Source organism: Hemibagrus wyckioides, linkage group LG06, assembly GCF_019097595.1.
Source record: "Hemibagrus wyckioides isolate EC202008001 linkage group LG06, SWU_Hwy_1.0, whole genome shotgun sequence".
NCBI lineage: Eukaryota > Metazoa > Chordata > Actinopteri > Siluriformes > Bagridae > Hemibagrus > Hemibagrus wyckioides.
The window spans coordinates 13,105,001-13,129,602 of record NC_080715.1 but is presented as its reverse complement, the minus strand read 5'-3'; the positions used below and the strand labels follow the sequence as shown (position 1 = coordinate 13,129,602).

The 24,602-nt window shown below is 41.7% G+C and overlaps 1 protein-coding gene across 1 annotated transcript; it reads right to left on the bottom strand.

Annotated features, from left to right (window-relative positions):
• Positions 1-629: 629 nt before the first annotated feature.
• On the bottom strand, positions 630-22,807 carry fn1a (fibronectin 1a). The gene is made up of 46 exons (XM_058391873.1): positions 22,531-22,807; positions 21,470-21,595; positions 21,236-21,373; positions 21,019-21,150; positions 20,799-20,936; positions 20,390-20,548; positions 19,916-20,113; positions 19,632-19,814; positions 19,350-19,526; positions 17,980-18,135; positions 17,674-17,802; positions 17,065-17,208; positions 15,346-15,467; positions 15,060-15,228; positions 14,781-14,966; positions 14,108-14,236; positions 13,916-14,005; positions 13,624-13,824; positions 12,430-12,705; positions 11,804-12,067; positions 11,623-11,717; positions 10,872-11,040; positions 10,653-10,739; positions 10,142-10,333; positions 9,312-9,584; positions 8,611-8,802; positions 8,428-8,517; positions 8,054-8,320; positions 7,544-7,660; positions 7,254-7,418; positions 6,940-7,095; positions 6,740-6,853; positions 6,337-6,606; positions 6,032-6,222; positions 5,389-5,476; positions 5,110-5,289; positions 4,883-4,972; positions 4,557-4,745; positions 4,152-4,241; positions 3,430-3,881; positions 3,119-3,257; positions 2,851-3,030; positions 2,234-2,359; positions 1,859-1,965; positions 1,537-1,653; positions 630-1,223 (listed from the first exon to the last, which is right to left on the bottom strand). Exons 1-46 carry the CDS (start codon positions 22,658-22,660, stop codon positions 1,155-1,157), a joined length of 7,452 nt encoding a protein of 2,483 aa, XP_058247856.1. The 5' UTR covers positions 22,661-22,807; the 3' UTR covers positions 630-1,154.
• Between the last annotated feature and the right edge of the window lie 1,795 nt (positions 22,808-24,602).

Genomic DNA, 24,602 nt, shown 5'->3' with positions numbered 1-24,602 from the left:
TTGCTGGCCATATTTATGCAGCAGGAGGCCATTTACTCCATGTCACTGGACTGTTATCCGTTCATTTCTATACTGTCCTCACTACATGCCCTTCAGATAGTAAAACCAAATGGTCAGTCAGAACATAGAAAGCTAATTTAAAGTGCTGTTCAAGACACAGTTACAGGTGGGGTTTACATTTACATGCCACTAGATCATACCGTATAATAATTCATAAATTCCTACAAACCTGGAAGTGGATGGAAAAGAAATCTTTTATCATGCTTTCTCTGACCCCAGTGCCACCCTGATGCAAGAGTTAGAGAACAAAAAAGCTACTTTTCAGCACCAGTGTTACAGCACCCCAAGATAAAAAGACAAACATTTATTTATATAAAAAGTTTATTAAAAAGGTATTTTGTCCACAGTAGTTAAGACTGGCACCTAAATCACAAAAAAAATAATAATAAAAAAAAAAAAAGTGTACATCCAAAATTGCATTCTATAAAAATGCATTGATAAAAGGGATAAATAACAAATGAAAAACATTAAAATGTGTATGTCATCATGAATACAGTGCTTTCCTTATGGAAGCAGAGGACACAGATTCAAACCAACCAATTCAAAACAGGGTCAATACTATATTAATAAAATGCCTACAAGGCACAGAGACTTCCATTGTAAGACAGTGCTTGATTTCTTTTTAATGACTGGTCTCTTATTATTTTCAAGAACCACTTAGAAAAATGGATGTAGGCCATAAACATCAATCACAACATTAATAGAAATGGTGTCTTACTGACAAATGGCAACAACGGCAAAAAAGTTAAAGTCATACAGTCTTTGGTCTTGGCTGATTCAGCTGGTGAGAAGAATATAAACAAAACAAACAGGACAGAATCTAGAAGAATTCCACATCTCTCCAGGACTAAAAGGAATCTGTCCAGACTGAAGGAGTGTCCCTAAGAGGTGCTAATGCACCTCTATCGTGTGGGGAACGAGAGGAGAATGAGTAGGGCCCGTCCTGGTTAGTGAAGGAACAGTGAGGTGTATCAGGATTGAGTGTGCAGTGTGGAGGCAGCAGGACAGGGGAGAAAAATAAGGCACTGAGGCATAATACAGTAAGGACAGTCTCTGGGGGGGGCACTCCTCTCAAACACTGCAGATAATGAAAATTATTTTGAATGGCTTTGGGCATCTGCTAGCAGGTCAGGTCTGAGGCACTCGATGGGACACTGGATGTTCTGTAAAACAGGAACAAGGTACAGGAGGGATTAATAAGAATGTTAATCTGAACTCCAAAACCACATGATCGTATACCACATGATGTTGGATTTTATATATTAATTAGATTTCTACTGAGGCAGTCCTACTTAAACAGCATCACTTTGGCAAACACAAATCTGCATATGAAGCAAATGTGAGCCATTCTACAATAACCTTCCATGTGCAACAACTGCCAGGCATGGATCATATCCCTGACAAACCATTTGCAAAGAGCTGGAATATTGATATGGATAATTTGTGGTTATTAATTGGTGATTCAGTAAGGCCTACCAGTTTGCGTAGGGCGTTCTCTCTGTAGCGGTCATAGACATCTGTGTGCACTGGAGGCTGGACGAGGTCAATGTTGACGTCAGCACCTGGCCGACGGCAGTTCTCACAACGCCAGCCCTGAGGAGACAGCATTTTGTTACACAACAAGTCTACACTCTACTGCTCTAGGATAAAACTATTCTCTAAGTCACGAAATAAAAGGCTCTGAGTCAGGAAAGAGCCAAGCCTACTTCACATTCAAAGCAATGACTAAACTTTCTTTAGAATCTCATTAGCATAGTAACGAGAAAATGGTGGCCAAGTGATGGGTGGCATGACTCACCTGCTGTCCACCGTAGCATGTGCAGGTGCAGATACTGCCAAGGTACTCTTTCTGCCACTCATCTCCAACCTTGTACATCTTTCCGTCATCGTAACATGTAGCTTCATCTACAAACACAATTTTGAGATCATTTTGAGCAAATTATAGCTAAATCCAAAACCCCACATCTGTTAATTACACCACCACCAAAAGCAATTTACATGTTACTGGTATTTTGCATTGCTAAGGGAACAAGTGAAAGGACTGAAAAGAACAGACTCTGTCCTGAAGTGAACAGCTGGCACTCTGATTTCTCACCACCATCCCAATCCAGCTGCATAATAAATTGTATTGGCAGGATTGTGATAAGCCACTGGCCGAGGTAAATCCACTTACGTGGCTCGCACTTGAACTCTCCTTTCCCGTTGCCCAGACAGGTGCAGCTCATCACGTGGCCGTTCTCAGCTTGGCGATCCCATTTCTCCCCAATCCGATAGTTATGACCATTATCATGACACCACTCTGTTTAATGGATAGAACACACATAAGAAAAGAGCACTGTACTTCATATTCAAACAACCCTTAACCTCATTGACTGAGTTTTTGGATTCCTTGTAGAGTGAATTCATCCGTCAAACAGACACTCTGTCATAAGATTGATCAATCCATGACCTCGCCATTCATACACTGTTGGCGAAGCTAGTCTCAGTGTTTCGCATCATCTGGTTATAGGTTGACAATACAAATCTGAGACCGAAGACACCTCCTTACTGACCATCATGTTTAATAGATACAAACATGACAGATGGGGCTAGCATGGCAAAGGGAACCATTTTTCATGCTTTCTATGGTTTAGATATGGTTAAGTCACATTTTCTGTTTGTCAAAAAATACATTGCATTAGTGTGCTTTGAAGAACAGCAATAGATTTGGCTTAACCAGTACTTTTTATCTGCCCATGCTAGTGTGAGGTGTAGGGTTTGTAGTGTAGTAGCACTGGCTCAGTCACTCACTGGATGAATCACATCTGAAATGGCCACTGCCAAGGCCGAGACACCTGCACCAGAGCTTAAAGCCAGTCTCGGACATGCGCTCCCACTCAGCGCCCACCTCGTGGAAGGTGGCAGTAAATGTGTCATAGCACACATCCCTGCCCATGGGCACTACTCCAGCTCCTGGTACTTGTCCTGGAACTAGAAATTGTAACATATTTAGATTAAGACACAATCACAATTAAAGTCATGATCTTTGTAATAGGTTGTTTAACACGACAGGCTTTACCAGTGTTGCCAACAGTCACAACATCTTCCAGAACTTTCTGCTTGTTCTCTCCATTGACAGACTCAACAACAATTTTATAGGAGGCTCCTGAAGTAAGGCCAATCAATGTAGCACTAGTGGAGGTGCCAGGAAGCTGCGTCTGATAGAGACAAACAGAATCTTTATAGAGACATATTCTGGCCAAAATTCAAAAAGCCTGTTTTTGTATGTTACAGAAAAGATGTGGAGATTTCCAATTGTTTTAAATCACTGCAGCTACTTCAAAGAATTTATATTGTTTCCTGTGAAACTATATATATTTTTATGCTCACCTTGAAGCTCTGCTCGTCAATCTCCGCAATGGGACTGCAGGACACCACATACTGTGAGCTGTGTGGCACTCCTGGCCATGTGATGGTGGTCTGTGTCTGGGCTTCCCGGGGTAGTTCTGTCTCATTGAAAGGATTCTCAAAGGAGATCCCAGGCAAAGTGCCCTCACTCATCCTCACCAATGGCACTCTGTGGCCATCTGGCCCTGGCAGAGGAATGTAGACCAACGGCATACCATGTTGTGGAGCCAGGGGCTGATTCTGACCACGGTTGGCCAGACCCAGGCTTTGATATTCTGTGTAGACATGTTGACCCTGCTGACCAAGTGTGTCATGTCTGTTTGGTCCCACCAGGTGCACATGATTGTTGTTCAAGTTCTCTTCATTTGGAACATCCAGCATGCTAGGTCTGGGCCGATGAGACACTGGAAGCTGAGGGGAAAACTCTTCCACTTCTAGCAGGAGAAGAGAGAGAAATTAGATAAGAGGTGCTGTAGCATGTCTTATCCTGCAGAGGGCCTCATAATCTAATTTTAATGTATTGCTGCAGAGAAACTTTTGATCTGCATAGAAATCAAAGTCATAAGCTTTGTTGCAGCCATGTAGTAACTGTACTTCATATAATTGTGTCCTATCATTACAAAGCTAGAATTAAAGATACACTAATGTCTGTTAGTTCCACATTATAACAATTGGAGAACAGATGAAAAAGAACAGTTTCTTACGGGTTCTGGCTTTGCCTACGAGTGCAGTGCTTCTTTGTGCATTGTTTAGAGCAACAATTTTAATGATGTATTCAGTGTTTGGCTTCAAACCTGTAAGCAAAAACATACAGCCCTTCAGTTTAGAGGTGATGGAAAACAGCTGTGAAAGATCGAAAAGAGATGGGTGCTAGCTAAACTGACACTCAGTACTACTATCATAATAGATAGATAGATAGATAGATAGATAGATAGATAGATAGATAGATAGATAGATAGATAGACAGACAGATAGATAGATAGATAGATAGATAGATAGATAGATAGATAGATAGATAGATAGATAGATAGATAGATAGATAGATAGATAGATAGATAGATAGATAGATAGATAGAAAGTAATAGCAAAAGTTCACATAAGATAAATACCGGAAATAGTGGCAGATGTTTGGCCAGTGAGGGGTCTTGGGATAAGCTCTCTTGGGATGCCCCCAGCTTCCTCGTAGGTGATGTAATATCCTGTGATGATGCTTTGGGGGGGTTCCCAGGAGAAGGAAATGGTGCTGGGGGTCAGGGAGGTAAAGCGGATATTTGCTGGTGGGCTGATCACTGGTTTAGCTGAGGAGAGACATCAAAAGTTAGGTAACTTTCTAACACAAGACCCAAAGTAAATGCGTTGTTTAAAAAATGATAAGCAGATAGCAGTTTTCAAAAAGTCATATGAAAGCATAAACATTTTTTTGCAGAATGGTTACCTGTGGTGGCTGCAATGGTGAATGGCTCACTGCGGGCATTTCCATTAAGAGTGTATATATTGATCTTGTAGGAAGTACCTGGCTGTAGACCTGTACATACCAGGAATTACAGCATTAAATCAATGCTTTGATGACTGAATATAAAACGCTTTGTTTTGCTAAACAGATGCCTGAAGAGGGCTAGAATTTATAATTACAGATGAATGCAGTTTTATTTATTTAAGTACCAGTGATGGTGTAGGTGCGGGATTCAGATGGGATGGTCTTCAGGATGGGGTTGTGGCCTCCAACAGTGGGTGTAGCCTCTACTAGGAAGCCAGAAATGGCATCAGTCTTGGAGCGCCAGGTCAGAGTGATGGAACTATCTTTCAAGTTGGAGATCCGAACACGACGAGGGGGGCTGATGTCTGCAAAACGGTGGCAGAAACAAGAGTGTTAGATCTCTGCACACTTGGCACCCTTAAAATAAAGGTATAACGTAAAAGGGTCGCAGGGTTATAGCTTACTGTCAGGAGTTGTGATGTCTCCTTTGACTGGACGGCTGGTAAGAGAATTCTTCACAGCATAAAGCTCCACTTCATACTCTGTGGCAGGCTACAAGTGAAAAACAGAGAGAAAAAAATCATTCTGTTGACAACATTACAGCCAAAAGACAGATGTGTTGATGGCCAAAAATCACACCATTTTGATTTAATAGAGTAGTTAAGACATTTATACACACACACACTCCCATTTTTTTTCACTTATATTTTTCTTACACTATGTTTGAAATCATGCCCTCCTCCCTAACCCCTACAAACTGCAGTCTGGTTTAGATCTCCATCTTTGATGTACCCACAGGCTTAAATAGCACGGATAGCAGTGTGTATGCGGTTTGACTAGATGAGCACATTACTGGTCTCAAACCAAGTGCAGGCCACAACCACTTTGAGCACCAAGGCTCTCATTACACTGCAGGTCAACGCTGTGGATTTCTCAATACTTACAAAACCATATTATAGCAGAAAATAGCTACCCGCTAATGTACAAAGCAGTATGTTTGTGTCGCATGTCCGCGCACGTTCTTAAGTATGTGAGCAATAATTGACTTTCCAAAGATCACACAGATGTGTCATTCTTAGAATACAACCCAAAAGCCAAGATAGTTACCATGAGTCCAGTGGCGTGGTACTCAGTAGAGTCTGGTGCAATGTTGACCTCTTTAGTAGGCCCATTCTTGTTCTTGGGAGTGATGGCAACACGGTAGCCAGTCAGCTGGACATTAGGTCCTGAATACCAGGACACGGTAAAGGAAGTGGAGCCAACCTGAGAGAACTGGAGATTCGTAGGGCCGGGAATTGCTGCAGAGATAAAGCACAGAGAAATGCATTCATACCATTTAGAATATTCAGCATAATTATAGGAACCACACTGAGCTGAACATATTTTACATCTGAAATATAAAACTTGTGTACCTGTGGTCTGGGTGCCAACCAGTGGAGGACTGGGAGTGCGATCATGGAGGGCAATGACTTTAACAGTGTACTCAGTGCCAGGGCGGAGCCCATGCAGCACTGCAGATTCATCTGCACCATGTGGAGCAGGGAACAGCTCTCTCTCACCCTCTTCTGAACTGGAGTACAGCACCCTGTATGAGGTCACCTCCCCTTCAGGACTCTCCCAGGAAATCCGCAAGGACGTTGAGTCCACTTCAGAGAAAGCCAAGTCCTTTGGTTTGTCCACAGCTGAGAGAAATCAGGGATGAATATAGTGAGCACATACTTCTCAAAATACTACCATGTTAGGTTTAATTATCACAAGTTAAAACCTTAAGATTTGTTTTCTGTATATTGTATATATTTAACTGGATTGACTTACTGGTAATTACAGTCTCTACCAGTGGAGGGCTCTCTCCATCCTGCCCCAAAGCATAGACGCTGACGGTGTACTCAGCTGTGGGCATCAGTCCGGAGAATGTCATCTCTGTCTGATCTGGAAAATAAAAACACCATAATGAATAAACACATTAATGAATGGATAATATAGTCATTAATGAGATGTTTCAGACTTCATGTTACCTGGAGCAACCACTTCAGAGAAAGAGGGTCCGCTGCCATTTCGGGGGGTTCCAGTGACGCGATATCCAGACACAGGACCGGTTGCTGGTGTCCAGCGTACAGTAATGGTGCTGTCCTTTACATCAGTCACTTCCATCTCAGATGGAGACTCGATATCTATAGAAACATCATTTTATCATTCTTCATTCTCTTGCTCTCTGCCAGATTACTTAATTCATTAAATAGTTCCTTTCCCTCTATGTAATCATTAAGCTCTACCATCACATCAGAACAATCCCTACATCATACTGAGGCACAGAAGTAGGTAGGTGTACCTGTTTTGTGTGTGACGTAGATGGGTGTGCTGGAGGCGGGGCTGTCTCCTCTGCCTGTTACAGCATACACAGTGATGGTGTAGTCAGTGCCTGGGCGCAAACCCTCAATAGTGGCAGTGGTCTGAGAGCCAGGGACGATGAACTCTTTAGGAGAGCTGTGACCACCTGAGGAAGTACAAGATGCTAATAATAAGCATTGGCACATAACAGACCAATAGTAACACAATAGCACGAAAATAAAAATATAATTAAAGTTAAAAATGTCTTTTTTGGTATTAGCAATCATCTACCTGACTCTCCATGTGTGATCCGGTAGTACCTCACGCTGACAGACGGGGCGTCCCAGCGAACAGTGATGCTAGTCGGTGTGGAAGAAGTGACCTCCAGGTCAGTAGGAGCATCAGAGACTAGCAACAAATAAGAAAATCACCACATCATATTATAAATCAGTTTAATTCACTGGGGCTGAACTGTGTACATGGTCTATAGTAGGAGCAACATCATACAGGGTTCTTTTCCTTTCCTTGTATTTCCTGTGATATTTTTTTACAATACCTATATCCAGTTGTCTAAACTGCATCAGAACCAAACATGAACTGGGCATTAAGCAAGTTGTGATGTGCAGAAAACAAGAGAATGTCTATGCATAGTGTCAACAGAACGTCCATACAAAACCAGGTCTGGGAATGAATGTAAATTCTACAGGCTTTGCGAGATCAGTGTGATATCTGACATAATTTGAGTTAAACACCTCAAGAAGCTGTGAAGATTAATGAGTCAATAAAACTGAACTAGCTTACTGGTGGCCTGAGTTCCGGTAAGAGGCTGACTCTCGCGTGTGCCGCTGACAGCAAAGATGCTGATGCTGTACTCAGTCTCGGGAGTTAGTCCTATTAGTGTAAAGTGACTCCTGGAAGGTGGCAGTCTCTCTTCCTTGGAGCGTCCTCCACTGGTCATCTGATAGCGAATACGGTAACCAGAGATGCTGGCTTTAGGAGGCAGCCAGTGTATGGTGAAGGAGTTTGTGCCGATATCAGAGAAAGCCAGTTTAACAGGGGAATCCAGGACTGCAGTGCAGAAAAGACAGTGAAATCAAACCTTGTGACCCAATACAAAGAAATATGTAATGAAAATGATTCCATTACTACTTATATAATGAGTCGAATGAACTCACTGGTTCTCTGAGTACTGATCACAGGTGAGCTCTGCCTCTCTTCATAAACACAGAACACACTCACCATGTATTCAGTGTTGGGTATAAGATCTAAAGACACACAGCAAACACAGAAAGCATTATTAGTGATCCCAGAGAGCCTTGAAACAACACTGCTGAATCTGGAAGAAATGGTTCACGTACGGCGAAGAACGACCCTATTGAGGTTTCCATCCACGACCTGCTCAGTGTTGTCATTCTCATCATCCACTGGGTGATAGTGGATAATGTAGCGGTCAATCTCGTTAGGCTTAGGGACGATGGGGGCTGTCCAGCTCACGGTCATGTTGTCAGCAGTTATATCACTGAACTTTAGGCCTGTTGGGGCTGGCACAGCTGAGGAAAAGAAAAGAGGATAGGAAATAATTAAGAAAAAACAAATAGTGTACAGCCTACACACAGTGCTTTGTGCTACTGGAAAAGAGCAGACAGTCTGTCTAGACTTATTACATCTTTTAAAAGTTAAGGAGCTCAAGCCACTAATGGAAAAAGGGGTCAGAAAATGAGCACCAGCTTGAGAGTGACTGAGGTTCTGAAAACCTTCATACAGACTGCTGCCACATGGGTCCCAGTAACTTTAGACTAAGATAGAATGAGACAGAGCTAGAGTGAGAAATGCAGTCAAAACACAGACGCTTGCCTGATCTTTAACACCACAGTATTCTCCAGATCCTTAAGAAAACGTGGCAGCCATATGCGGCCAACGCAAATAATACAAATGAACATGATGTTTAACATTAAAGGAATTGTTATATTAGTATCTAGTACATATAATACATCCAGTCAACAGATCAGCTGATTATATTTAAGGAAGTGTGGTTGAATGTGCAGTTTTGACCACTTACCTGTTTGCTGTGTAATGGTGGTAGGCACACTCTCTCCATTCTCAGATACTGTGATGATGCTGATATCATAGTCGATGCCAGGCTCCAGGCCATACACAGTGTAGGTGTCCCTGGTAGACTCAACAAAGTCCTCGAAGATGGGCACACTGTCACCCGCAGCCACCACAGTGATGCGGTAACCAGTTATGGCAGTAGAGTTAATCGGGCTCCATGTGAGGCCAATTGTGGAGTCGGTGATATTGACAAAGTGGAGGTCTGTTAGCTGAGGCACGTCTACGAGATTAATTAGAGGAGGAGCAGGAGGCCGAAAGAAGGAGAGCATTGTACAAAAGAGAGGCGAGAGTACAGAGTTAAAACATACACAGCCCTCATGGTTCATCATGTGCATAGTAACAGTGAACCATGGTACAATCGAATATTAAGTGATATTAAGATGTGCTTAAAACGTAAATCTGTTGAATCTTAAATCATATCACTTATGTCTGGGTAAAAAGAAGTAAACTCAGTATGCAGCATTTGTGTTAATAGAGCTTTGTCTTCAGAAAAAGACAGTGGTCACAACCTCTAGTGCTGTTAACTCAGAAGAAAGTTAACCACTTTGAAGGGAATAACCTGAGTACGCTTAGTTTACTTAGTACACTTTTCTGTGTACCAGAGATGTGATTTAGTTGGACAATGCCTAACACAGCAGTTTTGTTTATAAAATCAGTATTAATCTGAGGCCAGATTACAATTATGGGATGGAGCAACCATTCCAACAATATGTGAAAGTGGCCTTATTAGATTCGGAAAGAACGGCTTTTGTGTACAGAGGCAGATGTAATACACACCCGGAGTGATTGTGCTGAAGATGGGTATGCTCTCCATGTCGTCCTTCACTGTAAACACGCTGACGTTGTACTCCACTCCAGGGCTCAGGTTATCCAGAGTGCATGAGGTCTGACCTGCCCGCACAAACTCCTCCACAGAGTTACCCTGCTGGCCATTGGTGGGACTGCAAGTCACTCTGTAGCCTGTAATATCTACGGAACAAGGATGGAAAAATTAAACATGTAAATGTGTGTGTGATTTGCAGACAATATATAAACGGCTGCACAAAATAATTGTTTCCTGGCTACCAGGAAAATTAGCCTGATTAAATATTTTAAGAAATACTGACTATAGTAAACAACACATGGTAAAACAAACCCTTGTTTATTTCCAGTTTAAATTGACAGCATAATGTTTGTTCCTAATTTTGCTGATCACTTGTGACATTCCTGAGAATGTTTTCCCTTTTTGTGTTCTCTTAACAATGATTTGTAAGCATTCATTAGGATATAAGGAGTTTCAGATGCTGACCTGGAGTTTTGGCTTCGTTCCACTGGACAGTTATCTCTCCAGTGTTCGGGTTGGTCTCCAAGTTGAGATCAGTGGGTGGAGACAGAGCTGAAGACAGAGATAATTATTAAGATATGGCTGCATCATGTCATGGGAAATAGCATCACTTCAGCTGATTTCAATATACTGCATGACCCTTTCACGGTGAATAAAAGCAGAACAAGCTCTTTGCTGTCTTACGTGTGACAACGCGGCGTGTGATGGGGTTGCCTTGCCCGTGGCCGTTAATGACCGGCTGCACGCTGTAGGTGTACTCCACTCCAGGGGTCAGGCCTGAGATGTAAATGCTTCCTGACTCAGAGGTCACTTCCTTGGGGGCTTCTCCACCTTGGCTTGGCTTCACAGTTAACTGAAGAAAGGAAGTCGGGTGTATGAGTGGGAGGAAGGCTGAATATCTATTTGCTTGACTCAGATGTCCAGAAACTTAAATACATTGCGTGTGGTCTGATTATTATAAGATCAGCATAATTTTTGCCCATTAATCATTATATAGTCACTAAATGAGGCATTATTCTAATCTTTGTTTTGACATCTACAGATGTTCACAAACTAAACTGAACAGCTTTAAACCCAGGATTCATAGAACACTCCATCTGGAGCTTTGGGTACAATTCGCAAACATTAAAGAGTCCAAATAATTGTTTAACGCTAAAGTAAATTTTACGTTTTCCTCATGCGCATCTGTAGATGCTTTTCAAACCACCACTAAACTTGCAAATGTCATGCGTTCATGAGAGAAAATGAATGCATTCAATGGAGAAAATTCTATTACAGTCTGAAAAAACATATAATTTTCCATTTTTTGCAGTTTTGGTAAATAATTCATATATAGTTATTCATATGCACTTGCCACATTTTTGCAGTTATCAGGTTAGTACATACATCCTCTATATGCATGCTCAGGGTAAGGTCAAAGATATGGCTAACTTACCTTATATCCAATTCTAGGAACAGGATTCCAGGAAATTACAATGGAGGTGTCTGTGACATCAGTTGTGAAACGAGGGGCATTTTTCATTGGCGAGGCTACGAGGCAGACATAGTAAGTATTTTTAAAAAATCCTCCCTGCATCAATACATTAGTGATTAGTGGTGTATAGGCTGAAACTCACAGGTGCTGAAGGTCACTATGGCTCCCTCACTGAGCACGTTGCCCTTCTCAGAATGCAGTGTGGCTGTGTATGGCGTGTCTGGCTGAAGATTCAGAAGTGTGTACTGTGTCAGGCGGCCTGGAAGGCGCTGGTGCTTAGGGTTCGATCCTTCTACAGTCAGGAAGAGTCTGTAACCAGTGACCTCAGCTCTGGGAGCTGACCAGATGATTAGAGCGCTGTCTTCAGTCACATTGGACAAGTGCAGGTTTGTGGGGGCATCTGGCTCTATTCAGAAAAACAAGAAACAAAGATCATCTGTATATATAGTGCATTTAACAATGGACTGTGCATGTTAAAAGGATGTTCAGTAGAAAAAGAAGCATTTATTGCCACGCATGCATTACAGCACACTGGAATTATTTTCTTCAGCTATACCAACCATGGGGTCAGAGCACAGAGGCCACTATGTTTCAGCACCCTGAGAGCAGAGAAGGTTAAGGTCCTTGCTCAAGGGCCCAACAGTGGCAGCTTGACAGTGCTGAGGCTTGAACCCTCAGTTTCACCACCAGACTTCACAATTCTTTGTCTACAAGGGTGACACCAGCAATAAATCCACTTTGCTAGCTTGCTATTTTGCAAGTACTTACTAGTGGCATGCTCTCCAACCAGTGGTTCGCTCTCTTCACTGTCCTTGATGGCAAAGATAAAGAAGCGGTAGAGGGTTCCAGGCTCTAGCGGCGTGAACTCTGCATAAGTATTGTGCATAATAGGTAGCGTTGTCTGTTGCTCGACCAGTCCATCAGCACCGACTCGTCCAAGTGACACACGGTACCCAGAGACATCAGGAGAAGCAGTCCAAGTGATGGTGATCTTTGAGGCAGACACCTCAAAGAACTGCAGGTCAGTTGGGGATGGGATCTCCTCTATCAGATAAACACAGCGGCTTTGGATTAAGGACACTGTAATCATGCCTCAAGTAAATATTCCAGCATCATAACAGAACCAAACAAGAATTTACCTTTTTAAACAAAACATAATGGAACATTTCCAAAAGCAAATCTTCATGTTTTAAGCATTGCTTTGACCCTTTCTGGATGTTCTTCCCTGTACCAATTTTAACCTACATTACACTTCATCCAAACAAGGTCTTAACTCATTTCAACCTGCAATTTTCATTCACTGAGACATGACAAGCTGTATTTAGCATCCTATAAAACTCTTCCATCTGACGACAAGAATTTAGACAACCTACTGGTGTACAGGTTGCCCTAAGAGAAAGAAAAATAGTCTTGCAATGGAGAGACCACAGATGGTTTGTTTTAGTCCAGCTTAACATTTGACCAGACCTCCACTGCCATATGAAAGTATTCCAGAGGAGAAGCTCTTATAGGTAAGTACTAGCACTTGAGTAAACTTTGTATTGCCTTTAACATTAATCAAATCTATGATAGCGAGAATTCATTCTACATTCAGTGAGTACCTTCACTCGTCATGGCAAACAGCTTCTAAACTAAGATTGACCGAAAAATATCTAAATCTACATAAAAATTTACATCAGACCTTTCAATAAAAATGTTTTTCTATTACGTCCATAAATATGTATCAAATTGCAAAGTACAGGCTACTGATAAATGCCAAAGGTTTTAAAAACTTTGCAAAGTAATTGCATGTTAGTGTGAATTCCCACACACCGACACCCTGGAGTTTAACAGAAATTAAATTTCTGCTTGCAACATAATCGAAATCTTGTGAACAAACAGATGTGTCTTTACCCTGTTACTCATACCATAGTTTGCTTCTTTAAAAATCTCAGTTTTTATCATTTTTTACTGTCTGTGTACCTATCTCTGGTTCTCCAGCAGTGTTGACTTGCACAAACACAGGCTCACTCTCCAGATTTTCTTCAACAGCATAGATGCTGATGTTATACAGCTGGCCAGGTCGAAGGTCACTAAGAGTCACAGAGGTCTCTGTGTTGGGCAGGGTCAGCTCAGTGCTGCCAGAGCTCCCTTCAACAGACGGAGTGTAAACCACACGGTAGCCTATGGGCATGGAATTAAGGTCAGCACATGTTCCCCCATTTCATATGTAGGATATTTAACATGGTTTACATTAAAGACAGACAGAGCAGACCTGTGATAGGAGCCAGAGGTTTAGACCATCTGACTGTGATGGAAGTCTCATCTACATCCCCCACCTTGTGACCTGTAGGAGCATCAGGAGCTGTGGAGGAAGAGGAAACGAGATCAGCCTGGGAAACTACAGTAGGCTTGATGTTTTACCATCTGTTTTACCAGAGAGAAAAACATTTCTCCACATATTTACCTGTAGTCTGTGACGTGGTGAGGATCAGATTGGAGTCTCCCTCGTCAGTAAGTTCATACACATTAATGGTATACTTTCTGCCTGGCAGCAGCTCATTGAGATTCACAGAAGTAGCTGTACGTGGAAGATCTGTAAACAGAATTTTACCAAGACATCTGAAACACTGTTTGTTTTATACAACATACAACAGAAAGTCCCAGGGGTCTCAAATCAGCAACCACCTTCTAATTTGCTCTGCTTATTTTACTACCTAGATTTGCATCCAAAATATTATGCAGTGTAAAGTATGTAATCTTACAAAGCGTGCATGCACTGCACTAGAAATGATCCTCTTCTAATGCTAAGCTGGGACATACCAATCCTGGGTAAAACTAGCATAGACTTTACTCTGATCCATGTAGCTTTTCTCACAATTTTGTATTCAATGCTCAAACAAGATACCTAAAGAAAGAAAAAAGGCCACAAATCCCATTTCTTACTGCAATTCCCTAATTCTCCTATTAGGCCATCTCCATGTCTTTTCATATTAAAATATGATGAATATTTAATACAACTCAACCTCTGTATCTCAAAAATGTTGAGTATTTTACATTCATTGCACACAAACCGTAAGATATTCAGACAGTGATTGACTTTAACATTTAGAATCCACTCCTGAGAACTTGTAACTCACCCAAAACCTTGGGTTGCCCTTGCTGTCCTCCTTCCTCAGTGAGCTCATACTCCACTCTGAAACCGGAGACAGTGTCAGATGCAGACACCCAGGAGATGACGAAGCTGCTGGATGTGATCTCGGTCACAGACTCTGAGGTGTCCACTACTGGAGGTGGAGGAGTTGTGTCTCCCTCAGTTGTAGCCACTGGGAGAAGACGGGACACATAGAGGGAACAGTATGATGTTAATGAAATAAAGCAATGCAATTTTATATCTGACTGACAGTCAGGATACTCACAGGAGCCATAATTGGTTGTGAAGTCAAAGCGAGTGACCTCTCTGCGACCGAGTCTTAAAATACTGATGAGCTGACCCTCATAGGTGATGCCAGGCCTCAGTCCAGCAATGGTGTAAGAAGTGAGATGTCCTGGAAGGGAAACCTCCCTCCATGGATTACGAGTGTTTTTCTATTGAACAAAATATGTCCACTAAGCACAGCTCCTAATAGCAATGACGCATCATAATAATCATGCTGACCCTCCAGAAATGGGGTTTAGAAAATTCGAAATGGATAAAAGACAGACCTCTCTCCACTTCAGGACATACTGGACGATATGAGCAGATGGAGCAGCGTTCCACTGGATTGGGTGTGAATTGGGCTGGTTGCCAGCTTCTGTAATGATCACCTGTACTGGACGAGTACCACCTGGAAAGAAGAAAGACAAGACTTGAGTTTTTCCTTTCAGTTTTTAAAATCACTTGAGGCACACAGAATACACTTTCACATCCACAGTCACTAGAAATTATTCATTTATAACAGCTATACAATAAGGAATAAGTCACCAGGTCATGTACTGAATTGTGTATTCATATCAAGGGAACAAAATGGTATAAAACACACATATTTGGCAGTAGAATCACAGAAATGTTTATTTTAAAGTTGGCAAACCACAGGTCACAACATGTCGGTGCTCTTCTGCTACCTGCTTTTAGAGAGAAACCGAAATGGGAAATTTGACACAACTCTGCAAGATTCTTCTTGAGGTTTGCAGCACTCACACATGGTTGATGCTGGTGTAATGCTACCATTTCTTTCTGAGGTTTCCAAACTCAACAACACAAAAAGCTCTTTCACGTTTGCTCAACCAGAAGGACTAAAAATAAATACACAACCTTGTTTATTCAAAGAGATAATTATTTACCTTTATACACATGTTGCAATTTTCTTCCATGACCCAAACCTTGCTCCTTTTGCTGAAGTAATTTCCTGATGCAGTTTAATCCCAACACTTTTAACAAGCATTAAATACATAGGCTGCATGTGGCATCATTGCCTCATTGGAGTTTGAGGAACCTGGTCTCAATTTCTCCCAATTACTTCTATGAAAGGCCAATAACTAGCTGGTGTGTATACAGCAGCATTTATCCCTTCAGTCTGTGCTACGTTCCACCAACAAGCTGGCCTGTAGTGTTCCCAGCATTCTCACAGCTGTATGTGATTATGCAGAGCTATTGTTCTCGGTCCCCAACACTTCAAGCTCTCTACTGACCCCATCCAAGCCACACAGAGAGAGCATTTCTGTCATAATTAAACATCATTTCTGTTGCCAAGCCTTCAATGTATATTTTTTCAATGTTTTATATGCATATCTCTTTACACTAGAGTTATAGATGAATCTGGAGTCTATAAAAATGTCTCTGAAGAGATTACTGGTAACATAAATAATATTTGTCATTTTGCAGCTATGTCAGCTATAAAATTTCTGAAATTGAAGGAAGCTGTCAACAATGGAAATTACATAAACCAGTGAACGACTTTGCAGATGCTATAGTGGCGTAACCGGCAGACGAATGTAAATTAGCTCTGACACTTCCTCGACAAAAACGTGACAAGGAATTTCTAAAGGCGCTGCCAGGCGAACAAAGAATAAAGAGCAATAAGGGGCAAAAGAGTGAAAAGTTGATTGCATGGCTGTCTTTCTCCATCTACTAACTTCAAAGCCATGAAACAAGCTAAACCACAAAGTGCTGGTTTCAAACAACACCTTTAAAAGAGACAAGCATTTGTTCAAAGCAGTGCAATTGCTTCATCTAACACATGCAGAAGATCTCTCAAGCACCTGAAAGAGGAAGTAAGCAGCAGTGCCTCTGTCTCTGTAAACATCTGGAGCTCGTTGACTTCTGACCCACCCTCAACCCAAACTTAAAGGATCACTCACAATACTGCTCAGCATGACCCATGTTTGTGTGTGTAGATACACATGCCTTATTAAGTATCCCTCATAGAGATCTGCTTGACTCACCATGGAAAGAGTGCTGGGGCTCGCAGCTCACCTCTCCAAGCCCATTGCCATTGCAGTAACACTTGTAGCGCAGCCCGTGGATGACCTTATCCCATGACTCTCCGATCTGATAGAAAACTTTGGTGTCTGGCTCCTGGCACTGGTCTGTATAAGGAAATGGATGTTGGGTCATTAACCAGTTATTAAAGTTACCACTTAGAAAGTTTGAGTAAAATCTAGAGTAAAAAGAAGTGGTTGTTCCAATCCATTTTTCTTATACATCACCAACTTAAGTTTCAAGGACTAGATCTTTTACTTTTAATAACAACCTGCTTTATGAGATAGTTCTACATCTAACAGCATAGAAGTGCCAAAACAAAATCCAGATTCTCTCCAAACCTTCTCATGCCTGCTCTTTCCTATGTAATATGCAATACGTATAATTACAGGAGCTTTTATATTTTATGATGCAATAAAACCTGTAATTCACACGTTCAATCCAAACTTATGATGATTTTATCATTTTCCAGTGGCATTTGCATCATTTTTGTTTTTGCTTTGGGTAGCTGTGTTATTTCTGGTGATGAGTATAAAGAGTTTCAGGTCATTGTCCTGTGGATGTAAACTCACCAATGGCGTCACACTTCCAGCGTCCACGGCCCTGTCCAAAGCAGGTGCAGTTCATCATGTAGCCCTCATCATGACGTTTAGTGAAGGTTTGGTTCACCTCATAAGTCAGACTATCCACAATGCATTGGTCTGAGAGAGACAGCAGCATTAGTAGCACTCTGATACTCAAAAGATACAACAATACTACATTTTTATGCTGTAACACATTTACATAATACATTTTATACTGCACCCCACACAGATAAGCAAACGGATCAATAGATAAAATAACAAGCCTCCACTTTTACGTCCCAGTAGAGACCTTACCTTTGAGCTGTGAATAGGCGATGCAGCTCCACTCCCCACGTCCATTTCCTACACAAGTACAGCGCATCATGTGACCCAAAACATCATGCCGTTTATCCCACTGATCTCCCACACGGTACATTACTCCTTCACTGGTAGTGCAAACCTCCTCATGGGCTAAAAGGGCAAGAGATTATTTGGGTTATTATTTTTTCCAGACAATGACTTATACAGCGACTTAAACATTTAGGTCTTGATAAGATATGAAAAAGGGGATCATTAACCATCGGCACATTTGAAGGACACCCATTGTAAAACACACAGTCTTTGGCCTTTTGTTCACAAAATGTCTAATTGATCAAATACCCATTACCATGAGCAAACAACTACCTACAATCTACCAGCACAACCGCTTTGAAAAAATTTCCTGATGCAGTATAGCAGGATAAGCTCATTATTGAAAGATGGAATTGACCTTAGAGAAATGAAATGGGGAGAGAGTGTTGAATAAGAACACCAAGGTTGAGAGGGAAAGGGAGTTTAAGGCGGAGTTCACAAATCTGAAAGCAGCTGCCCTGGAGCTCAGCCAACTCCTTAATGCTTCACTGACAGCCAGACCCCCTCCATCAGCACACAAGGGCAGCTGCAGGTCCACCACTATCCTGGACATACTCTTAAAGCTACTCCAGCCAGAGAGTCGCTCTCATTTATTCACCGGCTTAATTACTTTTAAAGTGACTTTTGCACTCTTAAATAGTGACATGAGTGGCTTGTTAACTTGCCACTCATTTTAAATGTTCTCAGATGGTGCCCAGAGGTACAGCACAGTACAAAAATATTAAGGATTAAAAAAAAGAAAAGAAAAGACAGATGAAACTTAGTTTTCTGAGTGTCTTGCAAACAATTTTGACAAAAGTCTGTGCTGTTTACCCCCACTTTACCCTGGACCCTTTAAAATGCGTAATGATCCGAGGCACCAAACTCTATCAATAAATCTTACTGTTAGCAAAAGTCTGTGAGATCCTGCCTGGCTCCTCTTAATTAGCCCTTAGAAAGTCGTAGACACCCATCAAAGTCCCAACTCCCAGTCAGAGCAGAGTGTGTATGTAAATGTGACTTGATAGGTGTTGACTGAGCCTTTGTTCCCCGCTGGTGGGACTGACTTATCTCTTATTTGGCCTCCTCCCAGCATTAGAGCTTAAGGTTTCCATTATCTGATAGTGCATTATGGAATTTACCTTATCTCTTCAATCTCTAGTTTTGAGCAGCACATTCATACACCTCAGATTAAGTCTGTATTTTAGGATGAGTATATATGAGACTTTAATACAGTATCCAGATTCTGACTATACCTCCCTAAAGCGTTATCTTCTTATTTTATTTGCACTCACCAGCCATGGGGCAGAAGCCAAACTGCTTCTCTCCATCAAAATTATACGTGGTGCCACACCACTTCATGCCATCCCTGCGTCCATCAGCTGTGCAGTCTGTGTAGTTATGGCCGTTATAGAGGAAAGGGAAGTGGCACAGCGCACCATTAGAGTTTCCACCCCTAGTTGTGACCACAACTGCAAAAGAAGCAACAGTCCATAAGATTAGTACCTGATGATTGTGTAGTTAAAACTCCAAATTCAACTCATGGCTTTGGATGTTCATTGTGAATTCTCACTCACCGTTCTTTTCTGTGCAGTAAGAGTACTTGTGATCTTTTTCAAAGTCAGATGTGGTACTGCACCAAAGCTGCCCATCATCACGTCCCTCTGAGGTGCACGAGTAGAAGGTCTTGCCCATTGAAACAAATGGGAAAACACACGGCTGGCCATTTGAATTACCACCATAAACTTGAGAATGGCCCTCTATTCACAAAAATGATCACAGAATGAGAACAAATTCATCAATACAATGCAACAGCACCTAGTGGCACTATGAAGAGGACATATTAAGTGATGAAACTGACCCCACTCTGAACAGCTGACGCCATTTCCGAGGCAGGTACACAACATTTGCTTGTTGCCCTGAGTCTTGATCCAGCGCATTCCCTGAGTATAGGACACTCCTGAGTCTGTTACACAGGTGCCCTCAATAGGGGTTATGGGAAGGGGCACTGGTTGGAACACAGCTGGTTGTACGTTGGTGATCACACGAGAACCAGTGCCTGCAATAGCCAAAACACAGAAGATGAGCACATGTGATTAGCATGAGTTGGCTGTTGACTGTTTTTCTAGCTGTCTCGGATGAGTACAAAAGTTACACTTATTAAATACTAATAAGCTCAGTATTTAGACAGAAATGTTCCAAAAGATATGAACTATTGTTGTTTTGACCACATATAAAAACACTGTCTTAATAATCATCAGACCTCTATATATCACGATTGCACATGAAGTAATCAGCTCATTTTAAGCAGCCAGTGTAATAGTCCAAATCCTACCAAGGCCAGTAGTGTGCAAGGAAGCATGCCTCTCGCATTTCCACTCTCCACGGCCATTACCAGTGCACAAACACTGCAAGATGTGTCCATGAGCATCTGTCTTAGTCCAAGTATCCCCAATTCGGTAAGACATGCGTGTGTCCTGGTCATTGCAGCGGTCTGTGACACACACAATCAGAGGTTCCACATCATCAATTCAATAACAAAATAAAAAAAAACCCAGCTTTTCTAGTAAATCAAGGTTAATGTTTTTCCTGCATCATTAAGTTGCTACCCCCCAACACCAGTGGGTTTAGCTGTAATGGATTTAATTAGCTAATTATGCAGTGAGACTGAGAGAAAAGTATGTGTGGTTTAGAGTGTTAAACCGATTTTAGGGGATATTTTCGCAATACAGAGGTTTCCTTACTTCTAGATGTGCAAGTGATGCGTCCACTTCCCTCCCCTAAACAGGTGCAGTCAACAATCATCCAGCCCTGATAGGGCTTCTCCCAGGTTTCCCCCACTGTGTAAGAGGTGCCAGCTGCATTGTCATAACAGCGCTCAGCTAACAGGGAAAGAAAGGGATAGATTAACATTTGTGGCGCTACATCAACATCCAAGCCAATCTGGTTTTTGTGATTTCTTACCAACAGGTTTGCAGGTCCATTCCCCTTTCCCATTGCCCAAACAGACACACTCCAGCATGTAATCTCCAGTGTCATGAGGTCTCATCCAAGTGTCTCCAATCTTGTAAGATTGCCCCCCTTCATGGCAGCGGTCTACAAGGACATAAATGGATGTTAAAAAATAAGGCACAGAGACAATTTGATATTGCATGCGGTCAAAAAAAAAGGTTCTACCCACTTGCAATAGTGCAGCTGATTTTCCCTCGGCCAGAGCCAATGCACGTGCAGTCCCAGATCATCCCATCCTTTGGTCGTTCATAGGTCTCTCCCACCCGGTATGAACGAGCATTAACTTTGTCATAACAAGTCTCTTCATCTAAATTAAAAATGAACCACAACATCATTTAATAAGCATTGACTTGCTGCACAGAAATTCTTGCGGCATTCTACTGCACAATATAAAAGAACTTACCCTCAGGCTTCGTTTTACACTTAATACCAGCCACTCCATGGCAAGTGCAGAGCAGCACAGTGCCTAGGTAGGTGCGTTCCCACTGCTCACCAACTCCATAAAATTGTCCATACTCTACACAGCCATCTGGGTGGAAAATAATGGCAAAAAGTGAGCCAGCCCAATTCTTTTTTTGTTAACCACACACACACACACACTGCAGTGGAAACAAAGCCCTGCTCTTCCATATCACGGCTGATCCTCTGCCATTCAGTTTATGGATAACAGTTAAGGGTTAATACTGGTGCTACACATTTTTTGTGTGACTAACAACACTGCTGCTGACTATTTAACTATCTTTTTAACTTTTTCTCAAGTCACTCAAGTCCTCTCCCTCTCTCTTTCCAGGAAACTGTTTGATAACCTTAAAGTTCGTCTGGATAGCAATTTACAGTAGCTAATAGCAGCTTAGAAAAGGAAGCTGAGACATCAAAGCCACATAAAAACGAAATCTTAATCAAAAGCTCGTTACTGCGTGTTTCCAGAGATGTCTTAATTCTCACTCCTGGCACCCATTCACAAGATGGCTAATGAAAACAGAATTAAAGTGATGGACTATAAGGGGGAGTCTAAAGCAGAATATGGAGTGCACAAAAAGTTTACGTGAAATTAATATATATTCTAAAATGAGGACCACGGGACTTAAACACAAAGAAAGAAACAGTCATACTACTGCATATACATTTATATGGTGAAAGTCATACAACAGCATATAGTTTTAGCAAAACTAATCCTTTCCGGACAACGAATAACCTGAACCCCCCCCCCCCCCACACACACACACCACCACCACCACCACCGCCCAGAAATACATGACTTACCAAAGACAATGAGTCTGGGATTAATCTAGCACTTATTAAACAATGATTTTAAACTTTAGCAAACCATTAAAAAGCCATGCGTAAATTGCCTCCAATTGAACCGAAGCACTGGTTTTAATATAACTAAGACTTAACAGTGGTCTGTTAAACTGCTGCAAATCCAGCATATCAGTCAGAGAGCTATTCCCCAGCTAGACCCACCTTGAGACACGGATGATACGGAGCGCTCGTGCGCCTGCCTCCTGCTTTTCCGTGCGCTTTTGGGCATGCAGAGCACAGCGCCGGACAACAGCATCACTACCAGCGCCGTGGCCAGACAGCCACCGGACATATTCACGGGAATAGATGGCAAAACACTAGGGAAAAAAAATTCTTTGTTGTGGATGAGACTTGAGAGAGGTAGAGATTTTCAGCTTTCTTCCCCAAAATGCCGTCCAAGTATTCCTGTCCTCCTGCTGGCGCACCTCTGCGGAGGACTTTCAGCTGAGAGCGGTTTTATTTGCGCTCCACATTCCGGGAGGAGCCAACTCTCTCTCTCTCTCTCTCTCTCTCTCTCTTTCTCTCACTCTAGGGTGGATGTCAACCAGTCAATGCTTTTGAGTTACACCTTACAAATAAAACGTAGGTTTATAAACAGCTTCACTGATTCATGCAGAGCAATTCACATTAATCTAAGAGATGAATCACGTTCATCAGGGGCAAGTCTAGGTATTTAGGGGTAAGAAGCCACCAAGAGGTGTACAGGATGGGACTGAATTTATCCCTGATGCAAAATAAATGAAAACATTGCTGTATTTCTTCATTGTTGGTCTGTCAAGAGCTTTGGTCAAAATACCTACAACACTATAAAACCTATTGAAATAAGATTACATTATTCTGAAGTAATGCACCTTTCTGTGATTTTAATGTGATTTGAGGTCAGTGTGGCAATCTGGAGGTCAAAATTTCAGGGATGGAAGCTGGCACCTCTGTTTCTGGGCATGGAAGTACTCCTAAGCTTATCTGGTTTATTATTAAAATGATATATAGACATTGTAACTGATCTTCCTTTTCGGGGGTTTCCTCTCTATTCAAGGCATTGTAATGCTAAACTTATCCATGAAATTTTGATCGTGTTGTTTTGGTGTGTTAAACCATTGTGAATATACTGCAGTTAGACATGCCGTGACTGGTGCCTACTGCATTGTTCTAACAGCACACCGCTAATGGGCAAAGGTAATAAGAGTAGATGGATTTAACATGAGTGTTTAAGCAGCATGAAAGCCAGTTCATGGAATCTATCCTTGTCTTAGATTGGATTTTTCCATCAAAGTTAATTACTTATGAAAAGAAAGAACAGAAGAAAGAAAAACTTTTCTTGAGAACTGTATATGTCACAATTCCAAATAACTGCCTCAATCCATAATTTATGATCCTTCGGGGTATCTCAACAGATGTTAAGATCCATTATACTCTCCAGCATACAATCCATCAAGTCTTACAAAAAAAAAAAATCATTAAAGCAAAAACTTGTACAAGTTTAAAACAGACAGATGTACACACCTTGACTGCAATCCAGCTAAAGGCTATGTGGGGAATTTTGAGGACACGATGCTGACAGCAGCAACATTTGTACATTTCATCTCCTAAAGCAATGTTAAAATGAATCTTGAAATAGGAAATAATCAGCCTATTTCATGCCAGATGGACTGCAGTTATTATAAGTGTCATCTATTTTGCAATGGTTGAAAGGTGGCTCCTTGGAAGAGCTTTCTGATTTTTAGTCTTGGAACTGTAGAAGTCGTAGCCTTCGGCAAGACTTATGAATCTGAATAGAACCGACTTTATGAGAGAGTGAGTACATAGATGTGTGTTTGACTGCTCCCTGATGGTGAGGCCTCCCTTTCTTACATTCATCTGAAACTAATTAGGTAAAGCAAGACCTGGAATTGCATCTGGAAGTGGCTAGATAAAGACAATCTGACATAATTATCACTCTGAGAAAGAGAGAGGGAGAAAGAAAGAAAGAGAGAGAGAGAGAGAGAGAGAGAGAGAGAGCAAGAGAAAGAGAGTAAGTGAGAGAGACTTATACAGAAAGAGTATTAACCTTCCCCAAGTGACAAATTCAGCAGAAGTTAAGAATATTGTGTGTGGTTAAACTTAAACTTGAAACATCTTTAAAATGTCCTATGGTAGATTGGGGGAAAGACAACTGATGTCCTGCAGAGCCTCCCAGCTGGGTGCATCTTGGCTGAGTGTGTCTGTGTCTGCGTCTGTCTCTTATCTCTGAGTTT

Bases quoted from the DNA above. Each gene is read 5' to 3' on its own strand.
- fn1a (XM_058391873.1), bottom strand. From the start codon at position 22,660: ATGTCCGGTGGCTGTCTGGCCACGGCGCTGGTAGTGATGCTGTTGTCC. The intron at 4,973-5,109 runs GTACTTAAATAA...TGGTATGTACAG, and splicing joins CCGCACCTACACCATCACTG to GTCTACAGCCAGGTACTTCC. The intron at 1,654-1,858 runs GTGAGTCATGCC...CTGTCTCCTCAG, and splicing joins CATGCTACGGTGGACAGCAG to GGCTGGCGTTGTGAGAACTG.